At 52.4% G+C, this 23,342-nt stretch overlaps 2 protein-coding genes across 8 annotated transcripts; both read right to left on the bottom strand.

Annotated features, from left to right (window-relative positions):
- Positions 1–31: 31 nt before the first annotated feature.
- IL17RC (interleukin 17 receptor C) lies at positions 32–11,543 on the bottom strand. 5 transcript variants are annotated; one of them, XM_024556681.4, is made up of 19 exons: positions 11,204–11,542; positions 10,892–10,913; positions 10,506–10,658; positions 10,184–10,267; positions 9,983–10,092; positions 9,065–9,176; positions 8,674–8,718; positions 7,064–7,203; positions 6,791–6,850; positions 5,160–5,214; positions 4,889–5,070; positions 4,754–4,804; positions 3,496–3,541; positions 3,226–3,347; positions 2,887–2,946; positions 2,291–2,339; positions 939–1,034; positions 784–822; positions 32–686 (listed from the first exon to the last, which is right to left on the bottom strand). In XM_024556681.4, the coding sequence occupies exons 1-19, from the start codon at positions 11,306–11,308 to the stop codon at positions 58–60; spliced, it is 2,160 nt and encodes a 719-aa protein (XP_024412449.1). In that variant the 5' UTR covers positions 11,309–11,542; the 3' UTR covers positions 32–57. The 5 variants fall into 5 exon arrangements, with proteins under 5 accessions (XP_024412449.1, XP_024412450.1, XP_045048085.1 ...); XM_024556682.3 differs by lacking the exon at positions 784–822 and having other exon boundaries at positions 11,204–11,543; XM_045192150.3 differs by lacking the exon at positions 6,791–6,850 and having other exon boundaries at positions 11,204–11,543.
- A 535-nt stretch (positions 11,544–12,078) lies between these two features.
- Positions 12,079–23,182, bottom strand: IL17RE (interleukin 17 receptor E). Of its 3 annotated transcripts, none has more exons than XM_045192152.3 (16): positions 22,777–23,055; positions 22,403–22,418; positions 21,469–21,591; positions 20,769–20,866; positions 20,375–20,534; positions 20,149–20,288; positions 19,049–19,117; positions 18,089–18,155; positions 16,986–17,161; positions 16,853–16,900; positions 16,718–16,763; positions 16,395–16,543; positions 14,613–14,681; positions 14,090–14,141; positions 13,913–14,011; positions 12,079–13,427 (listed from the first exon to the last, which is right to left on the bottom strand). In XM_045192152.3, the coding sequence occupies exons 1-16, from the start codon at positions 22,906–22,908 to the stop codon at positions 12,868–12,870; spliced, it is 2,004 nt and encodes a 667-aa protein (XP_045048087.1). In that variant the 5' UTR covers positions 22,909–23,055; the 3' UTR covers positions 12,079–12,867. The 3 variants fall into 3 exon arrangements, with proteins under 3 accessions (XP_045048087.1, XP_024412452.1, XP_045048088.1); XM_024556684.4 differs by having other exon boundaries at positions 12,081–13,427; positions 16,395–16,546; XM_045192153.3 differs by lacking the exon at positions 22,403–22,418 and having other exon boundaries at positions 12,082–13,427; positions 16,395–16,546; positions 22,777–23,182.
- Positions 23,183–23,342: the final 160 nt, after the last annotated feature.

Here is a 23,342-nt window from a genome sequence, read left to right as displayed (position 1 = left end):
ATCGGTTAGAGAGACACGTTGGAGAGACATGGATGGAAAAATAGCATCTGCCTTTATTCAAGTCCTGTCCCCTGCCTCGGGTCCCATCTCGCGTCCTGTCTCTTGGGTCCCCGGGGTCTGGAGGCAGCTGTTCAGGGCGGGCTGAAGGGCCTGGGACACTTGCTCGGCCTTGTCTGCCAGCCGCCTCCGACGGGGGACACTGGGCCCCTGCAAGACCCGCAGGAAGTCAGGCAGCTGGGAGGGCAGGGCGAGGACTGGCACGGCGCGGAACAGAGCTGGCACAGCATCTGGGTGGAGCAGACTGTCGAAGTAGGCCCCGATGTAGCGGCCGGGCGCCCGTCCCTGTAAGAAGTCCGGCAGCACGCAGCTGAGCGAGGCGGCGAAGGCGTGGTGCGGGCCGTGTGCCTCAGGCGCCGAGGCCCCATCCTGTAGCCACTCGCGGCACAGCGCCACGGCCCCGGGCGAGAAAAGCAAGACCACCATGCCGCCCTCCTGAAGGGTCTGGAGCCGCTGTGCATGGAACCAGGCCAAGTGCCCTTGCGCGCTCAGTTCACGACGACTCCACAGGTCCACGACTACGCGTAACGGCAGCTGGCACAGCGCCGACGCCAGGGCGCCCACTAGGCGCTCGAAGGCCGCGTCTTCAGCCGAATAGAGGAGCAGAGCCGGGCGGCCCCTGGCGGCAGCTGTCGGAGAGAACAGAGCGGGAAGAGAGACGTGAGACGGCCCGAGGCCCCGCCCCCTGGGGGCGGCCCCCCCCGCCCGAAGCTTGCTCACACTCACCCCCCAAGCGGACATCCTCCTTCAAGAGCCTCAGCCACCCTGTTAGGGGAGAGGGGCGGAGGCAGAGGGTGAGCTGAGCCACTGCCTCCTCACCGTGAACTCCCACCCCCGCTGCAGTCCTGCCCGTGGGGATTGGGGAGCCGGAAATGACTCACCTTTCGCGTGGTCCTTTTTGAGAAGGAGGAGAAGGAAAAGCACAGCGGCAAAGAGAAGGCAGGCCAGCCACACCAGGGCCCAGCGCTGGTGGATATCTGGGAGACCCAGGGGGGTAAATGGGCTAGTTAGAGACCTTACACTTTTACTCCACTTCATGAAGGAGAAAAACTGAAGGTCAGAGAAATGAAGTGACTTTCCCAAAGTCCATGTAGTGTTAGAGGCAGTATACGTTGTATGAACATATCAATAGATCCATCCACTCAGGGACCTTGGATAAGTTACTTCACTTTCTGCCTCAGTTTTTCACCTCTGTGAAATTGAGGTAACAGCTCTGACTGGTATGGTTTAGTCCCGCCAAGTGAAAAGGTCCCAGTTCACTGGGGCACAGTACAGCGGCAACCGATCCATATGTTTCTCACGTCAATGATTCCCTCCTCACTTTCTCCCTCCCTTCCCCTCTCTCTAAAAATAAATAAATATTTAAAAAATAAAATTGGGATAACAATAGTACCTACTGATAGGGCTGTTGGGAGAACTACATATATTGATAAACGTAAAGTACTTAGAATGCCAGGCCAGAAGTTCTCAAATGTCAGCAATATTATTTTCCCCTTAGCCTAGGGTGGCTGGGTCCTTGACTTCACTCTCTCGCATGACTGCAACAGCCTTCTGATATCCCTGACCTTTTTTTGTCTCCAGTTCATTCACCACATGGCAGCCCCAGAGATCTTTTAAAAAATATGAACCTGATTATGTAGCCTTTTGGGAAGTTCCTGCTGCTGTTAAGTTAAATTCCAAATTCCTTACATTGGCTCCCAAGGTCCCTACATGGTCCTGGTATCCTCATCTCATGACAGGGGCCTGCCTCCCACGACATTCTGGACACACTCACCACCTTGGAGTTCCTCAAAAAAGCACCCCACAGTCTTCACAAAAGTGGATCTCTACCTCCTTCACCTCCATCAGCCTTCAGAGTTCAGCTTCAACATTTCCCTTGAACTCTTCACCCCACTGAGGTTAGGTTCCTCTTATATGCATTCATGGCTTTGGACAGTTTTCCTTTATAGAGAATGCTTCAGTAGCTCACACTTACCAAATGTAAGTGATTTGGGGCTAATGTTTTTCTAGTCTTCTACAGCTGGGGTGGGGGGAAGGGATTGTGTCTTGGTGATGCTGGGATTCCCTGCAAGCTCTTATGCTGGTTTCTGAATGAATGAAGGAATGACCCTCTGATTTATCTGAGCCATGGAAGGACAAGGCCATTGTGTGTGCTGCCCCCAAGAATGGTCCCTGTCAAGATTCCAGCTCCTCTAGAGCTGTGAAGAGGAAAGGCAGTTCTTATAATACTCACACTTGTCCATGGGGCAGGCCCATAGTGCTCCCAGGTCATCATCCCATAGCTGTAAGACACAAACAAAATCAAGTGCAGAGCTCTCAGCTTACCGTTCAGCACTCACCAAGTTCTAGCCAGCCTGATCTCCGAATTCCCAGCCTCAATTATGCATATATTCACACACACACACAGCAGGTTCCCTCAAACTGCTCTGACTTTACTTATGCTGTGCCTACTGCCTGGACTGTGTCTTCCTCTAGGCGAGATCTCGCCCGCATGAATAGACACTTCCTTGAAATCCCTCCGCTCCTAAAACCAGCACTTAGCACATGAGAATGTTATCTGTTTACAGGTTTTTAGCCAGCAGTGAGCAACTTGGGGACAGGAACTATGCTTCTTCAACTCTTAGGTTCCCCAGGACTGGACACAAAAAAACGCACAAAAAGATAGTGGGTGGGGGCTAGGAGGACAGTGAGGAGGCCTCTGCCTAGGAAGAGTGAGAGTCTCCCTGGTGCCCTCTGATAGGCACAGGAAGAAGTGGAAGAGGCCAGGGGTACAGTGTGAGGGCAGTTGTCCTTGGGCACTGGGGCAGGGCTCTCCCGCCACCTACTCACCTGCAGACACTGGCCTGACTGCAGGTCTTCTAGTAACTGCTCTCCAAAGCGAGCTGCCCTCTGCCAAGCCAAGGGGTAGGGGGCTGTCACCTAGGGGCACCACACCTAGGAGACCACCAGGCTGTAGCTGGGCAGAAGGTGGGGGAAGGAGGGCGCTGGGGCTGGGAGATTGCTGAGAGGCCACTGAGAACAGGACCCAGGTCTGAATCACTCCCATGTTCCCAAAGACCAGCACAGAGCCTGGCATAGAGGAGGGAAAAATTGAACAGAGGGAAAATTTGAGACCAGGTCTGACATGGAGCTGGAGAGGTACATGCAGGAGGGCCCACCAGCCCTCACCGTGGAGGCCTTGCTGAGTAGTGGGGTGCAGCCACTGGGTTCCAAGGCACAGAGTGATCTGTTGTCCTGGGGGCCTCGTGTCTCCACCAGCAGCATATCATCCTTGAGGGGCCCCAGGGAGTCTGAAAGGGATGAGTCCACTCTAAGACCCAACCTTGCTGGGGGCTGCCATGTGCCACCCCATGCCTGACCTTCACCCCAGGAGCTGGCACATCCAGGATTCACCCCTATTGCAACCACCTGCCCCAGCCCTGTGCCAGCCCCACTCACCAGACCACAAGCACTCTTGCAGCTGCAGCTTCTCCCAACTTCTCACCTGCTTGGAAGGGGTCAGGGTTAGGGACACAAAGAAAAGCAATAGCCAAGGCCAGAAAGACCTGAGAAGGGAAGGAATAGGCAAGGGAGGCCTGTTGGATTATGGGGTCTGCACTCTGGACCCAACCTTGGGCAGATCTGGGTTCCAGTCTGGGTGATTAGGAGTTACTCCATCTTTCTCAGCCTCAGCCTTGTGAGGTCATCTGTGGTAACAGGATGTACGACCCTAAATTAGTTCTTTTTATGTCTGACAAGACATTTTATACATTTCCTTCTAACTGCCTTCTCAAAGAGGCCTCACCTGACCACCCCAGTTGAAATTGCAACCTCAATCCTCCCTTATCCTCCCCCCCTTTCTCCATAGTATTTATACATAATTTTGACTTACTATAATAATTTACTTATAATATCTATTATCTGCCTTTCTCCGTTAGAACATAAACACTCTAAAAATGGAAATATTTATTGTTTTTATTCACTGACATCTATCCCAAGTGCCTAAAACAGTGCTTGGCATATGGTATATATTGAACATATCTTTTATTTTTTCATTTTTTAGATTTTATTTATTTTTTAAAGAGAAGGGAAAGGGGGGGAAAGAGAGGGAGGGAAGCATCGATGTGTGAGAGATACATCGGTTACCTCTTGCACACCCCCAACTGGGGACCTGGCCTGGTAATCCAGGTATGTGATGTGCCCTGACTGGGAAACCAGCCAGTGACCCTTCGGTTCACAGGCCGGCACTTAATCCACTGAGCCACATCAGCCAGGGCAATATTCAACAAATCTTGAATGAATATATTTATAATCATCCTGTGAAGTTATAGAGCAAACCAATTATGCAGGTATGGAAATAGGATAATGATAGCAATAATAAAAGCAGCTAACATTCGTTGAGCATTTAGTCTGTGCCAGTCCCTAAACTGAAGCGCTTCTCTTACATAGTCTTCGTAACCAGTCTATAAAGTGGTTACTATTATCATCCCCATTGAACAGATGAGACTGACCTTCGGAGAGAAGTGACTGGCTCCGGGTCCCTGGCACTGCTAAGGCAAATAGTGGAACTCCTAAAGAGGAAGCCTATAACCACTTTGCTCAAGGGACCCAAGGATAAAGTAAGTCCAGAAGACAGTGTCTTGTCTGGGGGTCCGCGCAGAGTGCGGGGACGGTCGGTCCTGACCCAACACAGAGCTCTCTGGCCTCCCCTTCTTACCTGGACGCAGAGGTTGGGGTGGCCTTTCAGCAACGGGAACTCAAGGGCCTTCTGTGGTAAGAGGGGAATGGGTGGAGTCATGGAAGGTGGCCTCCTGGGCTCGCCCTCCTCCCCCAACCTCGCCGCCTCGCTTACATTCACAGTGACATTTTCTCGGGGCAGCGGTGGGACCAGAGGCTGGCAGGAGCCCCAGCCGGGTACCTGCCAGCACAGTGTGGCCTCAGCGGGCAGCGAGCATGGCGCGTCCAGCCGCCAGCCCCGCGGGGGCAGCAGCTGCAGCCGGACAGCACGCCAGAGGTTGCGGTGTGCGCGGGGATCTGCAGGGAGAAGGCGTGGTTACTGCGTGCCCCACACTTGTCGGCCTGCACCGCTCCCGCCCCGGGCTGGACCCTGCGGATCCTCTCACCATTCACAAAGGGGCAGATGCTCGTTCTAACGGAGTCGGGCTCCAGAGGCCACACCTGTAAAGGAAACAGGGCTCCACTGGCTAGGTCACCCCAACCAATCAATCCTCCAGGAGCACACGCCAGGCCCTCTGCTAGGCACTGGGGACATATTCATTTGACCAATACGTCACAGACACTCGCCTGCTCTTGCACCCTTTGCAAGGCCCTAGAGACGCCCAAATTTATTCTTTCAACCAACCCTATGTCAACATCTGGAAACATCTTCACTTAACAAACATGTGTCTTAGCCCTGTGGTAGGAACTGAGGACATTCGATAATTAAATTCACAATCACTTTGTGGGAACCTACTATGGCTCAGGCACTCACTGTACAGGGTATTAAAGACACATTCATTTATTCTTTCGATAGATTTTTAAAAGACACCATTAGGTGCTTAGCCCTGTGCTGACACTAGAGATAATACAATACCAATTTATTCAGCACACCTTTAATTAAGAACACTTATTTTGTGTCAGGCATTGTGCAAGGCCCTGGGGGAGTTACTAAATATGAATTAGCTATTATTTCCTTGACTTCAAGGAAATTACAAATTCGCTGTTGCAGTAGGGATAAATATATATAAATTAATAAATTGATCATTCATTTATTGTCTGTTGGGTGCAAGAAGAAATGAGACAGACACCCAAATAAAAAAGGAATGATAAATGGGCAAGGAAGGACAGAAGTACAAGGAGATATGTAGAAAGGACAGGCCAGGAGATTGGGCGAAACTTTGGGAAAGAGATAACATGTGAGCTGGAAGGATCTGGTTGTATGGGAAAGAATGGGGTCATTTCAGGTAGTGGGAATCACCTGAGCAAAAGCACAGAAGTGGCTGTGTCTTGATGAGTAGCTCCATCTGTATGGAACAAAATTCCCATCAAGGGGAATCACGGGAAAGACAGTGGAAAGGGTTCAGTTAGGGATCAGAATACGGGGCCCAGAATGCTAGGGAAGTTCTGAGAAAGGAGGTGGGATGGAAAGTTATTGAAACAGTCTAGATGATAGAAGCCCAAACTGGCCTGAAATGGAGAGGAGAGGGGAAGAGAAAGAGAGAGGTTAATGTCAAAGGTCAAATAGACAGGACCTGATAACCAATTAAATGTGCAATCAGAGGGAGAGGAAGAGCCAGCATATATAAGCCTAGATGTGGCACACTTCCTTATAATAGCTCTATAAAGCTGGTACTGTTATTCTTCCCATTTCACAGATAGGAAACAGGCTCAGAGAGGTGAACTGACTTGCCCAAGGTCACACAGCTAGCAAATGACAAGAGTCAGGATTCAGACCAGTCTGCATTCATAGCACATGTTCTAGGGAGCACAAAGGGGGAATTGGAGGAGTAGAGGAAGGCTTCAAGAAGGAGGTGACATCTGAATGAAGCATAAGTGGGAGTCCTGTGGATGGAGGATCAGAGCATTCTGGGCGTGTAACAAGCAGAAGGCACAAGACAGCCAAAGGTTAAGGGAGGACCAGTCACCCTAAGGAGATATAGTTTTGACCTCAAAGAGGAGGGTGGAGAATAGTGAGACAAAGACAGAGCTACCCCCTCACCAACTCCCCTGGCATCCAGCTAGGCTCTGCTCCTACCTGAATACAGAGACAGGGAACCAGGTCTGTGTGGTTCAAGGTAATGGTCTGTGGCCCAGTCTGTGGGACAAGCAAAAGTGGGGGAAGTTGGAGAAGATAAGGAAGAGGGGAAAGCTGGAGGCCAAAGTTAAGGAAACCAGGCATGCAGCAGTTCCCCCACCAACATTCCTTGCTTTGGGTGTGGGTCACTGTGTCCTCTTTAAGGGTCCCCTTGCATCCTTAGCATGGGCATCAGCCTCGAGAGGGAATGGACCTGGGAGGGGGAGGTCTCACCAGGTTTCTGTGCCACCATGGTTTTGTAGGGTTCTGGGCCTGGTTCCAGTACAGGGAGAGGCCAAAGCGCTGCTTCTCAGAGACATCCAGCACCAAGTGCACATCCTCGCCATCTGCAGACACGTTGAGCCAGGGCAGGGCTGTGGGGGGACGCCATAGAGATTTCCTTCACCTCTTTTGCACACCCAAGCCTGGGCCATACCCATCAACTGACCCTTTGGAGTTCTCTTCAAACCCGTGAGACTAGGAGGCTCCTTAAGGATGGAGCCAGTGTCCCCATCTCAGACCAGGTTTTGTCCCAGCAGCCGGGGATTGAGCTCATGTAGGCCCCAGTATGGGGTCTTGAGAGCACCCTCTCCTTGCTTCTCCCTCTGCAGCCAGAAGAATCCTGTAACCACTGTGAAGTAAATCATTCTCCTGTGCTCTGAACCTTTGATGCCACCCCCACCCCAGTTACTCCCAGAGTATAAGAAGTAGTCCTCACAGAGGCTTGCAAGGCCCTATTCAATCTGGCTGCGGTGACCACTTAAACTCATCTCCTAGCACTAATTAATCTGCTGCACATACACTTGCCTCTTTCCTAATACTGAAACACACCAGACATACTCCTGCCTCAGGCCCTTTCCGCTTGCTGTTTCCTCTGCATGGAATCCTCTAGAGTGAGGCCATCCCTGACAGCTGCAACTCCCAACCTCCCTAGCTCCCTTTCCTGCACTTTCTCCTGAGTATCTAACTATTGCCTGTTTCACATCTCCATGTGCTTCTTGTGTCCTCCCTTACCTTCATTCACCTTGACCCTGACTCCCATCTACAGTATGAGGCCAGGATTTTTGTCAGTTTTGTTAGTTGATTTATTTCCAGTGCCTAGTGCTATGCCTTGGACAGAGTAGTTACTCAATAACTATCTGTTGAATAAGTGAATCAATGTGTAACTGAATGATCGATGACATGAAATGCACAATGTGTATCTGTATCATCAAAGCTCTGGGGTTGAATAGTCTTTAAGAGATTACCAGAAACAGGCAGGCCAAGTTCAAGATGAAAGGAACCAAAAAGAAAATGAAGTTGAAGTCATTTGAGTTAAAAAAAATTCACAGTGTGTATATTTTGATCTGGGTGGCAGTTATGCAAGTATATACATATATAAAAATGAATGGAACTAGACATTAAACTTTGAGCACTTTACATACTTTTCCATATGTATATTATACTACAATAAAAAAGAAAATGCAAAAAAAAATTAAATAGTGCATGGAAAAAATCAGAACCTTGACTTTCTTAGCCCTTATTTTACGCTTTAGTATTATTTTTATTTGATACATGGGGAGAGTGCACCATAACCTTGACGATGCTTTGGGCCTCTAGATGTTCCTGGTATTAATAAGTATTTGTTACAGGGAATGAGAGATTCACTTTTATGTTCCCAGCACCTGGCACAAAGTAGGAGCTATTACAGTTCATGTATGATAAATGAAGGACTGAATGAACACGTGAATGAGCTCTGCAAGTTTCTGAGATGTGGCAGGCCAGGCCTGAAGCCAACTCCAAGGGTTTCTCACACTCCAGACCCTGGCCCTCCCTCCTCCCAGCCCCTGGGCCCTAGCCCCTACCCCAGCAGCTCTGGATGCTGTCCCGGACTTCGAGCCCCCTGCAGTCTGGGGAGAGATCACAGAAAAGCCTCCGATGGGGCTGGGGAGCAAGGAAAGAAGGGGGGACAGCCCAACTCATGGGGATCTCTGGGAAGGGCTCCCTAAGTACCACCCACATCTACCTGGTGCCCAAAGCACCTTCCACAGGGGCGGGAAAGCCATGTCACTTGGGGAGAAGAGGCATGAGGAACTGACTCTGGGGAGGCTGGGAGCTGCCTGAAAGTGGACAGGACTCGGAAGGGGGTGAAAGCAGAAGGGGAGTGGCTAAAGGGGAGAGAGACTAGGGAAGCAGACTTGGGGAGAAACTAGGGGAGAGGACTTGGGGCCCCTGAGAGGCTCTGGAGCCACTTACCAGGCAGCTGTTGTGTGAAATTGAGTTCCTTCTGGTACCTGGGCTGAGTATAGGACCAGATTCGCACTTCAGCCCCTAGAGCAGCCTCAAAGCAGTCAAATACTACAGAGCCCTGTGAGGAGATGGGTGCCAGCAGGCTTTGTGGTATCGGGCTCAAGATCCATTCTGAGGGCAAGGGCCCCTCTGCATGGACCACTCCTTCCCCCTTCCCACAACCCATGATTATACTCATACTGTGTGGCCTGAAATTCTGCCACTGAAGTTCCCAATTCTAAAGCACACACCCTCAATATGGTTATCAGCAGGGCAGGGATAGGGCCCTAGCTACTTGAGTCCCTGCACCAACCCCAGCCATTCTGGAACACATGGCCAAAGCTAAGGTGATGAGACACCTCTTTCCACAGAGGTGGATCTCACACCCAGTGCCTCAGTGGTCCTCACGATTGCTCCGTGAGGTAGGCCAGGAGATGTTCTCCCACTTGACAACTTTCCAGATCAGAGGAGATTGGCTGGGGGTAGGAGGGGAAGTCAAAGGGTTTCAGTGATTTGGCCCAAGTGGAGAGACACCTCTTGGGGCAGCCCCAGCACCCTGCACCGTGGCGTACACATGGCAGATACAGTAAGGCAGGAAGACCAGAGGAGTGGATCCAGCCCACAGACTGTCCCTCCCCGACTCTCACTTTCTCTGCCTGGCATTGTCACCTCACTGAGTTCTCACAACATCCATATGAAATAGCCCTATTCTTATCCGCACCTTACAGACAGGAAAACTGGGGCGCAAAGGGCTCAGCCCCAACTGGAGTCAGGACTTCAAGAGATAATGCATGTGGGAGCACTTTATAGATTTCATATCCAGAAGGTGGTTATTATTATTATTATTATTAGTAGTAGTAGTAGTAGTAGTAGTATTTCACATACCACAGACTGACCAGGCTGCACGAGAGCAGCGGGCACTTGTACCTCCAGCAGGACACAGCGGGCAGTAGGGTAGGCCTGGAAGGAGAGCACCACCTGGGCCTGGAGAGAGCCTGTGAGCAACAGGGTAGAGGGCTGGTCAGGCCCAGGGGCCACAGGCAAGGCCCTGGCAGTGGGCAGCTGGGCCAGCAGGGTTCTCCTCACCATTCTTAGGTTCCTCAAGCTCTGGATCAGCTGCTCTTCCAAATTGTTCCTCGTCTTCAGACTCTTCCCAGTGCCCTGGAAGGACTGGCAAACAAGGCCCAGTCAGTCCTCCTGCTCCTTTGGGTTGGCTTCTTTCCAGAAAGTTCATGAGGGGAAGCAGGGGCCAGGTGTGGAGCCTGGGGACCAGGTAGGGAGACCAGACTGGCCTAGGGGTCCTTTGGACAGTGTCCTCCAGGAGGATGTCCAGTGCCGTCTGATGGTCTGCCTGACCCTCAAGCCCACACAAGATACATTCACATGTGCACACGGATGACATACTCACCATGCACAGCCAAGTGGACAGTCACACGAACACAGAGGTCACAGTCAGTCTCCCGATGGCACCTGAGCACCAGTTCTGTCTGTAGGCGTGTGGGCACCAGCACAGGTCCTGGGGCAGACACTATGCTCCCAGGCAGGCAGAGCATGTCACCATCTGTGAGTGAAGGGCAGGGTGGGAGCTGAAGCCTTTCTGAACCCAGGGTTTGGTTGCACCTCATACCCCCGGAAGGCCAAGGAGCTTGGGATCTTCCAGGGCTGAAGGTGGGCCATGAGGGCATGGGACATGGGACTGGCATTAATATTTATTAACTCCAGGAACATCTAGAGGCCCCTCTCCCTTCCACCAACGTAGGAAGTTCTTTTCTCTCTAAAAGTAGGACTACTCACCCCAGAGGTGGCAGGAGAGGCCCTGGGAAGGAGGTAAAGGAGAGTCAGAGTTATGGTCCTACATCTAACCATCTTTCCCTGCTTGAGTCCCCCACCTACATCTTTCTGGGGCTCCCTATTCTAAGTCCCTTCCAGAAGAAGGCAGACCCAGCTCTTGCCCCCTCCCCATTCTCCTCTTACCCCATCAGTACCAGCCAGACCAGCCAGGGCAGTTCTGGTAGTGGTGGCGGTGACAGGAGCCTGGCTAGTATCCTGATGGGCCTCAGACTGAACTGGAAGCCCTCCCCAACCCTCCTAGGGTCCCCGACTCACCGGAGAGCAGCGAGCAGCATCCTGAGGCCCCATAAGCTTCTCCAGAGAGAGGACCACGGGGCTTGGGCCCAGTGCCAGGGACAGCAGGAACCAGGGCACAGGCATCTTCCAGGTGCCAGGTGGCACCCAGGCCCCAGGCCCTGTCCTGCCCCCCCCAAAGGGGGGGGCAGACACCTCACCTCTGCTCCTACTCAGTCCGGAGCGTTTGGGCAGGAGGCGCCAGAATCTCTCCCCAGCCTCCAGGGTCCCAGAGCTGGCTAGCTGACACGCTCCCTCTCCTGGGAGTCCTGACTCCAGTCTCAGTCCCAGCCGAAGTGCTTTCGCTTTTGACTCCTGGCAGGCAACTGGCTGTTCCCGCCCCACCCTGTCCCTCCCACCAACACCAGGACTGGGAGCGAGCAGCCTCACCTCCTTTTCCTCCTCCCCTGCTGACAGCTGGCTGGGAGGGCCATGGGAGAAGGGCGGTGGCAGCCTGGCCTCTTGGCTAAGGAAGCTGTTACTCACCCTGGGAGTCCCTAAGGAGGAGGGCTATGAGTGTACCCCGAGACTTGGGCAATCTTGGGGCATTTTTGCTTCCCACATGACTCTGAGATCTTGGTGTCCATTGGCTCCTCTCTTACTGGGCACACATGGTCCCTTCACATAGACTCCCTGGGCCTCAGCGACCCTTTGTGGGTCAGGAGTTCTAATGGCAGGGACAAGAAAATGGGCTTTTCACCACTTCCTGGCCCATGCTCAAGTGTGGTAGAGGTGGGGTAGGGAAACCAGGATCCAGAGCCAGGCAGACAGGAGTCCCATTTGTGCTTTTGCTATGGGCTGGCTGTGTGCTGACGGACACACACCACTTTTTTGAGCTGTTTTTTCCCTCTCTCCTAATGAAAGAATCACAGTGAGGATCAAGATTTCCAAGTTCTCCTTTGCCGTTCCAGTGGCACTGTGTGATGGGTGGGGCTATGGGTGTGGACACGGAGGATTTGGGCCACAAACTGATGGATAACAACCCGCAGGCAGGGTTGTGCCGACCTTTCCCCATCTGAACATCCTGGGCATGCTAGAGAAGCACGTGTTTCTTAGTTTATCCATCATGTTTGCCTTTATTCATCTGTATTCATCTTGGTGTCCACTGTCCCACCTTTGTCCCGGCTACCCAGGGCCAAAGCCCCTTTTCCTGGGTCCAGTCCTCCCTCCCTCCCCATCTGGGCAAGGCCTGCGTCTGGGAAAGAAGGATCTCTGGCTCCCAAGGGGGCTTTATTGCACTTCCATGGAACCACCACCTTCAAAACTGCCAAATCTCCCGCCTCCCCTACCCCTGCCCAAATCTCTGTAGCCTGCACAAGAGCAGGTGTAAACTACTCTCGGAAATTTTGGAGACAGGAAGTGGGACACTCTCCCTCCCCTGGAGTAAGAGGAGCCCTCAGTAAAGAAAGATTCTCTCCCTGGGGTTCTGAGAGGGAGAAAAGCTTGGGAGGAAGCCCAACACACACGCACAAGGGCTAGGTGTGCGACGGGTGCTCTGCTCCGGGGCTGGAAGGCAGGCAATAGGCTTTCCGCCAGCAGTCCTCAGGAGGCACACTGAGAATTCAAGGGTAGAAGTCTCCTTCTGGGATGCCAGCCAGTGCCCCCTACACCTATGGCCAAGACATCTGGATTGCCTGGAGCTCTGCTCAGGTTTGGTGGGTAAGTGTGGCTGCCTCGAGTTCCAGCCTGCGGCACAGTTCCAGGCGACTCCGCAGGCACTGCCGAGCACCCAGGCGGCCCCAGCCGGAGGCTTGGGTGGAAGGCCCAGCGGCGCCCAGCGCCCGCAGCAGGCGAGGCAGGTCGCGCAGGAGGCGGTAGCGCGGCAGGTCGCGCAGCGGCGGGGGAATGTCGCCTTTGGTGCAGAGGCTACTGAAGTAAGCGAGCAGCAGAAGCGGGCGCGGGGCGGCACTGAGCAGGCCACACAGGGGCGCAGTGCGGGGGTCCAGGCTGCAGATGGGGCTGGAACAGGCGCTGCTCCACAACAGCAGCACCGTGCCCCGCTCCCGCGTCACCTGCGCCCGTGCAGCCCACAGCCACGGCAGCGGGCCCACGCGCGCCATGCGGGTCCCCTCCCACAGGTCCACGATCACATCACGCCCACCGCCCAACGTGGCCCGCAGCAGTTCAGCCAGCGCTCCCACTAGGCGCCGCTGCGCCTCTGAGTCCGCTGCATGCAGGAGCAGCACCGGCTGTGCTTGGCCGGGGCCTAGGGTGGAAGCAACAAGAACAGGGTGAGGGTTAAGGGACAGCCACGGCTCTATCTTCCTCAGTCTCCTGGCTACACCATAGGCTGCACCAACCCCCGGCTCCTTATCTGCGCTGGGGGTGGGTATCCAAGGCAGCTCTAATCTACGGGGTGCTTTGGGGCTATTTAGATAAAGGCACCCTGGGAGGGGTGAGGGCCAGGGCACCAGGCTTGGCAGGTGCAGCGCAGGCTGGATTTCCGTTCCACTCGCCTCTTGCCCAGAAACTTGGTACACCGAACCACCTGCATGGAGGGACCTTTGCCCCTCCTAAACCATTCCTGCCCACTAGGGTACCTGAGGTGCATGGCCTTGGGTAGCAGCGAGCTGGGTATAGCAGTAGGTAGATGGCTCTTGGGGAAGGGAGCCTGGGCAGGGGATGGGTGGGGGCAGCCAGCCTAGGAGCTGCACAGGTCTAAGTCCCCACATTATCCCCAAGTGAACTCACCTGATAGTGGGCGCCAGAGGGTGAGGACCAGAACAACTCCCAAAAGGGTGGTGAGGGCCAGCAGTGCCAGGATCAATAGTCCCAGGCGTCTATGAGAGACTGAGTCAAGCAGAGTGAGGCCTAGTTGGGCTTCTCAGGGCCCAACCTCCCTTGTAATCCTCCCCCCAGACAACTCACCATCTGGACACAAGAGGTGCTTCCAGGCAAACTGGACATCTGACCGCCACACCTGAGGGCACAGAGCCTGTGAGCCAGGGTATAGTGCCTCCTCCAGGGTAAGTTAAATGAGGCATGGGAATGGCAAAGGGGAGGCCCCCTGGATAGGGAATTCGTCCCACACAGAACAGGTCAAGAGTGGCAAACTCAAAGAGTAAACTCAAAGTTGGCCAGGGCGTCCATGAGAACCTGGAGGGCACAGGCCCTGGCTGAAGTGATCAGACACCACTGACTGAGCTCCAGCCTGTTGTCACCAGGCTCAAATGTGGACACAGAGCACCAGGTTTTCTGAATTTTTAAAAGAAGCCAAAAATCAGCTTTTTAAAATATGACATCCCCCAATATTTAAATGGTTGCAACAAATTCCAATTTCAAACACCGTGCTATCCAAACCAAACATTTTGGAAGACTGGATTTTCCCCATGTGCCGCTTGTGGAGTAGATGCTGGGGGAGTATGTGGAGAGGGAGGGTGGGATTTCTTACCAGAATACAGCCCCCTGGCCTCAGGAAGGGAATGATGAGATCTAGTGTCACCGGGCCCGAACCCTGAGTCTGTCGGAATAAAGAACAAAGTGACTGTTCACATGGAAGCAGACCTGGCTCTGTTCAGCCTCTGAGGCTTTGCCCATGCCCTTCCTCCTTTCTACTTCCCACACCTCCCAACCCAAATCCTCCCCAGGCGCAAGGCCAAATGCCACCCCTGACAAGAAGCCTTCCTGGCTTCATTCCTAGATCCCACTGATCATTCCCAGACACACATTAATGAGGCAATCAGGCACTCGTCAACAGACATACCCTGGGTACCGACTCTGTGCCAAACCCTGAGGAAAGAAGGTGGGCACAGATGTTGTCTCTGTCCTCCAGCAGCTCACAAAACAGGGAGGTTAATAATATGACGGCCCCCTCCTGTTCTGCATACCTGAAGAGGCACCTTATCCACTGGAAAGAATGTAAATGGTGGAGTCAGGAGACCACAGCTAATAACACTAGACTTAACTATTGCCTTTATGGTTCCTAGCTGTATGATCTTTGGTACATTGATCCCTGAGCCTCAGTTTCTTCATTTGTTTGTGAAGAGTAATAATTCTTGGTTTACTGGATGATTGATCATCATGTGGAAATATGCATGTGACCACTTCTTAGAATACACAGTGCAGTGTGCATTCATTTAGTAGCTATTACTACACTGGGGACTCCTAGGTGCAGAGACTCTGTTACATACTCTTCTTGTATCTCCCAGGGCCTAAGACAGGGTAGGTACAGAGTAGGCACTCAATGAATGCAGGCTGAATTGGACAGAATTGATTACTATCTGTCTACAGGCAGCATATGGCTCTGCCCTATGTTCTGCATGCTGGGCAGGGAGCTGAGCAGAATCGCCATCCTTTGGGAACACCCTCCACCCCCTACCTCCTACCCTGCCCCGTCCCAGGTTCCACTGTCCAGTCAGCTGTGAGCAAGCGCTGAAGCAGAGGCTCTCAAGTCATGGCTGAAATCCAGGAAGGTGGTCTTCTCCCGGCTCACAGAAACAAATGAGTCCATGAACATAGCTCTCAACTTTAGGTTTTCCCACATGACTTTGTCTCAAATCTCAAGCATGTTTTGGTCTTAAATCATGAGCACTTGCTACCACCTGTCTGTTTGGGAGCCCTCAGAGAATACAAAACAAACAAGCAAGCTGCAGGTGAGTATTTAAGAAAGAACTTGGAAGAGCTACTCATGCTTAGTCAGCTTGGAGCTGTGGTTTTGAAGATATATTTGATTGTGGTTTTTATATCAGACACACAGAAGAAAGTCTACTAGTCAAGTTGTTCTTAGTTCACATAAACTACCGACAGAGTTAAATCCGTCAGTAGTTTACAGTCTTCGGCAAAGAGCACTTCAGCTTCCAGGGGCTCTGTCTCCCAGGATTGTCAGAGAACTTCTGCCAGGTGCCTGGTGGGGGCAGGCAGGAGCGCGGTGGTAGAGGACAGCTGAATTTGAGATAGCATCAGTATAAATGCGGCAACAGTTTGAGTGGGCCAGAGAACAGCTGGATGTGAGAGGGCCAGTCTTTTGTCTCTGTTTATCCCTATAAGTTCAGAAACTGAAAGAATTAGAAACTGCCCCATGGAAGACCCCACTGACTGGCAGAGGAACCCGTTGAACAAAGCCTGATCAAGTAAATAAATAGCCAGATGCTGTAAGTCTGGAATTTGCTTGTCTCCACCTGATGTGCTCTGAGCAATGAGACCTAGTGGGGGCCAAGGACTGGCTAGAGCATACCTGGCTGATGCTGTATACAGGGGGCACCAGGCTGTCCTGTCCCAAGTCTGGGTGGCTCCAGGCAGCACTGAAGGTGGCATGCATCCTTGTGGAGAAGTGAAGGATCAGCCGCTGAGCCTGGGTGTCCATGCTCACATTCCAGGATGGGGCTGCTGGGGAGTGGGGCAAAGGGTGTCATGTGAGAGACCCTGTATGCAGGAGGTGACAGGAGCTGGGCTGCAGCTGACAGAGAAGTCAAGACAGGGCTACAGTTTGGCTTGGTCATGGCTGGGTGAGGGGAAATGTTGGGAGGGGTTCCCAGCCAGGGTCACTTATTGGCTCACCAGTCTGGTGGGGACATTCAACGTGGCTGCTGTTTCCAAAAGAGAACTGAGAAATGAAATAATCCAAGAATGGCAGGTCAGCAAGCCCCGGGCACCATCCACACCCACACCCACCCCTCTCCCTCACGCTTGTACCTTGAAGCAGAGCTGGGGGTGCAAGTCCACCTTCTCCAAAACATACCTCTGTGGCAAGAGATGGGTGTTAGTCAGGTAGCATGGCCCTGGGCCCCAGCCCTGCCCACCCAGGTCCTGGGGAGACCTGTCTCACCCCCTCTGACTCGAGAGCTGTGGCATTGGGGAGGTCTTCACAGAGGGTGCGCCAGCCCTGCATCTGGCAGAGGGAGGCCTCCAGCTTCAGTGGGCAGTGGAGTGTCAGGACCATGACCATCTGACTGTGCTGGCTGTAGTCAGTAAACTTCACTGACTTCCAAAAGTCTGAGCCATCTGGGAAGGCAGCAGAGGCAGAGGGTGAGGCCCAGGGAGGCCTGGGCCCTGCGTTGCCACCCGTACCCCCAGGGCATCAGGAGGTGCTGTGTGTGAAGGTGCCCAGCACAGTTCCTGGTCTGTCTAGGAACCCCCAAAAGAAACACACCTTTTTCAGCCCCCTTTTATTACCTTTTCTATGTATGTATCTCCTCTCCTTCTTGCACCTCCATTCCGGCTAGCTCTTTGCTGCTCCCCAAACCTGGAGTCTTTGTATCTTTGCTAAGGTTCCTCTCTCAGAACCAGGAATGCCTTCCTTTCTAAATCCCACTCATTTTCTGAGCACAGCTCAGGTGTCACCGCCTCCAAGAGACCTCGTCTTGCTGACGACAGCCTTCACTGGCTTCTCCCTTTCCTAAGTTCATGTCCCACAGGCTAGTCCTCATGTGCAACCCAGCCCTGGACTGCAGGCTGCTTTGTGCTATTCATTTGTCATGTTTGGGGACAACAATGTATGGATAGCACTTTAGAGGTCACCAACTTTGTCATGTATCATATTGAAGTCAAGCCTTATAAACGGTTGGAAAGTAAGGCATGGCAAGTACCATTATTTTACAGATGAGGAAACTGAGGCTCAGAGAAGATAAATGACAGAGCTGGGATGTGAGTGAGCCCAGCTCTTCTGGTCCCTCAAGACACTCCCTCCTGTGTCTCACATTTCTGAATCTCCCCCAGTGCCTAGTACCATGTTCAATACTTGATTTATTGGCAGGCTGATCGGTAGACATGGTAGCCCTTTCCTCCCACCAATTCCAGAGAAAATGCCGCCACGCCTTCTAGGGGCTTCCTGCAACACAGATGTGAAGTGTGTTCAGGTGTGTGTATGTGTATGGAAGAGAGACGGAGAGAGGCTGTGCGTGCACGAGAGTGCATATGAGCAGCACTCACAGGCTTCAGGCCAGCTCTGAAAGGGACATTTTCTGCGCCTCACGGTGTCCTCTTGCGGGTAAGATGCCTGGGGGACAGGGGAGCAAGCAGGGAAGGTCAGAGGAAGGGCTTTTCCTATATCACTCAGACCTGAAACCCATTCTGTCTTGACCTTGCCCTAGTGCAAGCTACCTGAGCTGGCAGGGCACTGAGGAGGGGCAGCAGCACAGGGTAAAGGCAAGGGTAAGTGATGCTTGACGCTGGGGGAGGAACTCTAAAGTATGGGAGTGAGCTCAGTTAGTGAGGGGCTGAGTCCTCTTGTCCCTGGAGAGGAGAACCCCACTCTAGAAAGAGGCAGATCATGAGGCCCACATCTCAGTCCACACCTCCACTCTCAGTGGTTTCCAAGGTGTCTAGTGCCCGGTGCGGGCCCTCCCTCTGGGCTGCCCAAACGCCTGGTGCTCGGCCACCCTGGCACATGCTCAGTGCTCCAAGTCTCTGCCTGCACCCTCCCTTTAGTTTCTTCCTGGGTGACAAGGCCCTCTGCCTTTTCTGTCTACTTCAAAGAAGTCTTAATGTTAGGCACTTCAGAATTATGGAGAGGAGGGCTACCATGAAGGGCTAGTGGGGACAAGACTTTTGGGGTCACGTGGAACCTTGTAATGGCCCCATGCTCCCACTGTGACTAATCAGTACACACATTGAAGGTGGTTGTCTATTCCGCCTCTGTGGGCTGAGGCCAGGTCTGGACCAAGGAAGGCTGGGATTGGGGGCTGAGATAGGAATCACCCCCAAGAATGTCTCATGTTCAGCAGGACACTTCCATCTCTGATCCAGTGTGTGGCTCACAGCCCAGCTGGCACCCGTCTTCCCAAGCACGTCATAAACACCCAGTCCTTCTAAAGCCTCACTTACTGGAGCTATGTTTGACCAACCGCACGATTTGGAGCCGTGGACAACCCGCACGTTTCCTCTACTCACCTCTATGCACAGACAGGGCTGAAGGAATTCATAAGGCAGGTCTACAGTGCGGCCCCAAGACACAGTTTCCTGTTGGCGAGGCAGTGAAGGGAGAGAAGAGATGCCTGAGAAAGAGCACAGGCACCCTCCCAAGGGCAGGAGGAAGCTGGGACCTTGGCCAACACCTTATTTTTCCTCTTGTACAAAACTTAATTTTTTAATTGAATAGTTTCCTCCTGAGGTGTCTCTGTTTTGTACGCTGACCATCTTCTCTAAGTGTCTCAACACAAAGTGGGGAAAAGGTAGGTTTACATTCCAGTTGTTCATATGAAAAATAATACAATAATTAATAAATAATCATAGAAGAATAAACTTTGTGTTCCGTGTACTCAAAACGGTAAACCTACTTTTGCCCCACCCTGCACTTGGAGTTGGGGAGGGAGGAGACAGGGAAAGGAACGCACATTTAACAACCGCCGCTGTATGCCAGGTTGGGCGGTGGGTGCTAAAGTGGTCAGTCAATAAAATGCAGCATCACAGTGACCTTGGGAGGTGTCATCACCATTTTATAAATAGAGAGGGCGGAGGGCCTCAGAGGTGCAGCGTCAGTCCCTGTACATCATACCAACTGTACACAAGGGCCTTGGGGACAACTGGAGTTTGAGATGGGGCATCAGGACCTGGGATGGGAGAATGGGGGAATCTCATTCTCTGTAAAAGGCAACAAAGAGAGGGAAGTGGAAGGGCTCCAGAACAGACGTGACCACTTTGTTATTTTCTCAGGGAGAGCAACTTCTTGAAGGAACTGAAAATGTTTCTTAGTGCAGCCTGAATCTCACTGAGTGGCCTCTCATTGGCAATAAATGCTGTATTTATTTCTCTGCTAGCTATTCCTGGTTGCTTCAAGTCTCTGCAGGCCCTTTCCTTCCCTATCCTCCTAGGTGACAAGGCCCCCTGTATTTTCTGCTTAGTCTTAATACTAGGTACTTCGGACTTGTGGGTCTTGGAGAATTATCTCCCCCCCCCCCCCGGACCTCAGCCTCCCTATATGTACAATGGGTAGGCCATTTTTGTTCCAGCGCATGTGATCTGGCTTTTTGCAGGGCAATGGCACTCCATACCTGGGCATCAAAGGGACTGCTCAGCTCTTCGCACTCTAGTGCCCACTGGTGACAAAGACGTACATTGACCTCAGGGCCTGGGGGGATGCTCACTCGAATAGCCCGAACCTCAGGCAGCAAGTCAAAGTAGAACTCAGGCCCTGGGGAGAAGGGGGACTTGGTGGCCTTGTCTTTTGGCCTGCACCCCCAAGTAACTGTGCCCATCTCCAGACACACCCATGTCTACCTTTATGCCTTTGTGAGCCCTGTCTCAGGAGACCTTCCGCTGCCTCTGGGGCTGAAGGTTGGGTCCTTTTGAAGCGCAGCCTCTTGTGGGAGATGTCTTGGGAGGTGATGGAGGTGTGGTGGCCCTTCTCAGACAGGCAACAGCGGCTCAGCAGCTTCTTCTGCAGGCAGAGAGCAAGGTTGGCCTTAAGCCAGGCATCAGGATCTCTGGCTTCTATTTCTCTCTCTAGAACTGCAGGACCATAGGCAAGTTGTTTGACATTTAGGCAGCAGTTTCCCTAACTGTGTAATGGAGGAATAGTCTACTTCATCTCCACACTTTCTACCTCTCACAGGGCTGGAGAAAGGAAAGGGTTGTGGGGCAAAGGCAGGGCTGGGCCTGGCAGGGGGAGTACCTGAGCAGAGGCTGGCATCTTGTGTCTCCTACAAAACTGGAACATGTAAGGCTTTTTGGATTTCTGCACCAGGTGGTGGAACCAGCCCCACCGAAGGCCTGCACAGGAAAGGACACATTCAATATCCAGCCCTTTGTTGCCCCTCCCCTACCGGGAGATGATGGCCCAGTGTTGGACAGTAAGTCGTTTTAGATCAAGGAGGGTAATGACATCAAGCCCCTTTAGTTCTGAAAGTTATAATGCAATCAAAAAAGGATTAATTTCTTAACTAGAAAAAAGTAGAGAACATCTTAAAGACGTTATTATTTATAACCATGAAAAATTGCAAACTGCCCATTCTTAAGCAGTATGTGGACATTTAGTATGTACCAGGCACTGAGCTAGACAGTGAAAATATAGAGTTCAATAAGAATGATCTTACTTTACAAATAGAAGGTATATTTATAGAACTAAACGCTTTAATTCCAACAACTGCTACAAGCTGAAAGGAGAAACACCTTCACAAATAATACAAATGAACTTACTAACATCAGTCACACTGTGTATTTAGGATGATCTAAGTCTTTGTTGAGATTGAAAACAGGACAAACATTTGTTCTTGTATAAGCCCCACCTGCCTTAGTCTCTTCCCTCCTGCCCCACCCCTCAAGCCCCTAATTCACATGCCCACTCAGAATGGTCCAAGGGCTATTTCTCATACCAGAACGAGTTGACACCAGTTGTAGACACAAACAGCAGGGGCAGTTCCAGAGCCAAGCACCCCAAGGCTTTGGGGAGATTGGGGCAGCCAACTGGGTATGACAAGGAATATGGACAGATCTTTCTGCAAAAGATGAAAAAATATTAAGTGATAGGGTCCAAGAAGGTCACTCCTGCCTCTGACAAGTTGGACTTGAGGCTGAGCTCTGCCACTACACCCTGGCTGTGTGACCTTGGGCAAGTTATAGACCCCTCTAAGCCTCAGCTTTATCATTCATAAAGTGGGGCTATTGTCAAGTTCAAGTAAGATAATGTGTGGAAAAATATGAAGGTCATTTTATTTATTTTATTTTTTATCCTCACTCAAGGAAATGCTTATTGATTTTAGAGAGGGGGGTAAGGAGGGAAAGAGAGAGAAACACCAATGTGAGAGAGAAACATTGATCAGTTGCCTCTCGCCTGCTCCCTGACTGGGGGCTAAACCCTCTACCCAGGCATGTGCCCCAATCAGGACTCGAACCCACAACCTTTAGGTTTATGGGATGATACTCCAACTAACTGAGCCACACTGGCCAGGGCTGAAGGTCGTTTTATGACTGACAGTTAAGAGCAGAGGATGGGGGGTTGCCTGGAGATCCATACATGTCTCTCATTTATCTCTCCCCACAGCTCAGGGGCAACAGTCTTTATTGTACAATTATTTCTACTGTGCTGATAGGCCCCTCAGAAACTGAGGGTCAGAGGAGTTAAGTGCACTGCCGCCAGCCACATGAACAGTGTGTGGAGGAACGGTAATGCAAATCCAGGCTTGTCCTGATTCTAAACCCTGTGCTTTTTCTTTGGTACAATGCTAATCTCAGGCTGGGAAGACTCACTGGGAATCTGAAAAAAAAAAGGTTATGGGGAAGAGGAGCAGGGCAGGGAACGAGACTTACCCGTGAAACTGTCATCCTGAAGGCAAAGAACCCAGCGCCCAGTGCAGGGCGAGGAGGGGTGGGGGAAGGAGAGAAGTACAATTAGTAGGGACTCCCATAAGGAGCACTCTCCCTGGGGTCTTTCCCTCAAATCACCTCCTTCCGAGGCCCAGAAACAAACAGCCCACGCTCTGTGACTCTTTTCCCTCAGCTGCACCCTGCCCAGACCCTCAGCCCACCAGGACCTTGGCTAACCCTTTGAGACTGTGTAGAGGACACTCCGAAGCTACCACCAGAGCATAGGGCCTTGGGGAGGTAGGAAAGGACAGAAAGGAGAGTAGGGACCTTTGCCAGCCTGTGGCAGGCAGGTTCCCCCACCTGGCAAGTCACCTTACCATGTGGGCGGCCAGCAGACTGCGGGTGTTCCAGTGGGGCAGACAGGGGTAGCCAATCCCAGCACAGGCGGAGAGGCCAGTGAGCAGCAGGTGGAGAGGCAGGAGAAGGGCTGCCAGTCTGGGGTGCCCCATGGGCTTCCGTTGGGTCAGGGTGTCCGGAACATGGCTGAACGGCCTGAAAGGTGGGCAGCAGGACTTTGTAGTACAGCAGCAGGGAGCACAATGCCAGCAGGAGCCCTCGCCTTAGCCTGCCCCTGCCCCGCCCAGCCCCAAAGCTCCTCCTTGATCCTAACAAGCAGGCCAGGCCACATTCCTTCTCCTCCAAGCACAGGGAATGAGGGATGCTTGCCCCCCAGAAAACCCTACTGTCTCCAGCTGGAGGGCAAGGGGCTCCTGCTCTGGCAGAGACATAGCAGGAAAGAGGCCAGCACAGTGTTAGGGAAATGGTTGGCTGCACCCATTTCTTAACCCCTCCTACTCCTGCGAAACTCTAGATCTGCCCGGCTCTTAACTGGCTCTTGGACTTGGATCTCCCCGGATCACATGCTTGATCCCCTCACTTAGAG

The sequence above is a fragment of the Desmodus rotundus genome, chromosome 8, assembly GCF_022682495.2.
Source record: "Desmodus rotundus isolate HL8 chromosome 8, HLdesRot8A.1, whole genome shotgun sequence".
NCBI classification, from domain to species: Eukaryota; Metazoa; Chordata; class Mammalia; order Chiroptera; family Phyllostomidae; genus Desmodus; species Desmodus rotundus.
This window is presented reverse-complemented; position numbering and strand designations above follow the sequence as displayed.

Coding starts and splice junctions, on each gene's coding strand:
- IL17RE (XM_024556684.4), bottom strand. CDS start 22,908: ATGGGGCACCCCAGACTGGCAGCCCTTCTCCTGCCTCTCCACCTGCTG. Junction 18,156..19,048: donor AGCCCTGTCTGTGCATAGAG/GTGAGTAGAGGA, acceptor CCTGTCCCCCAG/GCATCTTACCCGCAAGAGGA. Junction 16,764..16,852: donor ACCCCCAGCTCTGCTTCAAG/GTACAAGCGTGA, acceptor TTCATTTCTCAG/TTCTCTTTTGGAAACAGCAG.
- IL17RC (XM_024556681.4), bottom strand. CDS start 11,308: ATGCCTGTGCCCTGGTTCCTGCTGTCCCTGGCACTGGGCCCAAGCCCC. Junction 10,659..10,891: donor CCTCTCCTGCCACCTCTGGG/GTGAGTAGTCCT, acceptor CTTCACTCACAG/ATGGTGACATGCTCTGCCTG. Junction 8,719..9,064: donor TTTCACACAACAGCTGCCTG/GTAAGTGGCTCC, acceptor ATCTCTCCCCAG/ACTGCAGGGGGCTCGAAGTC.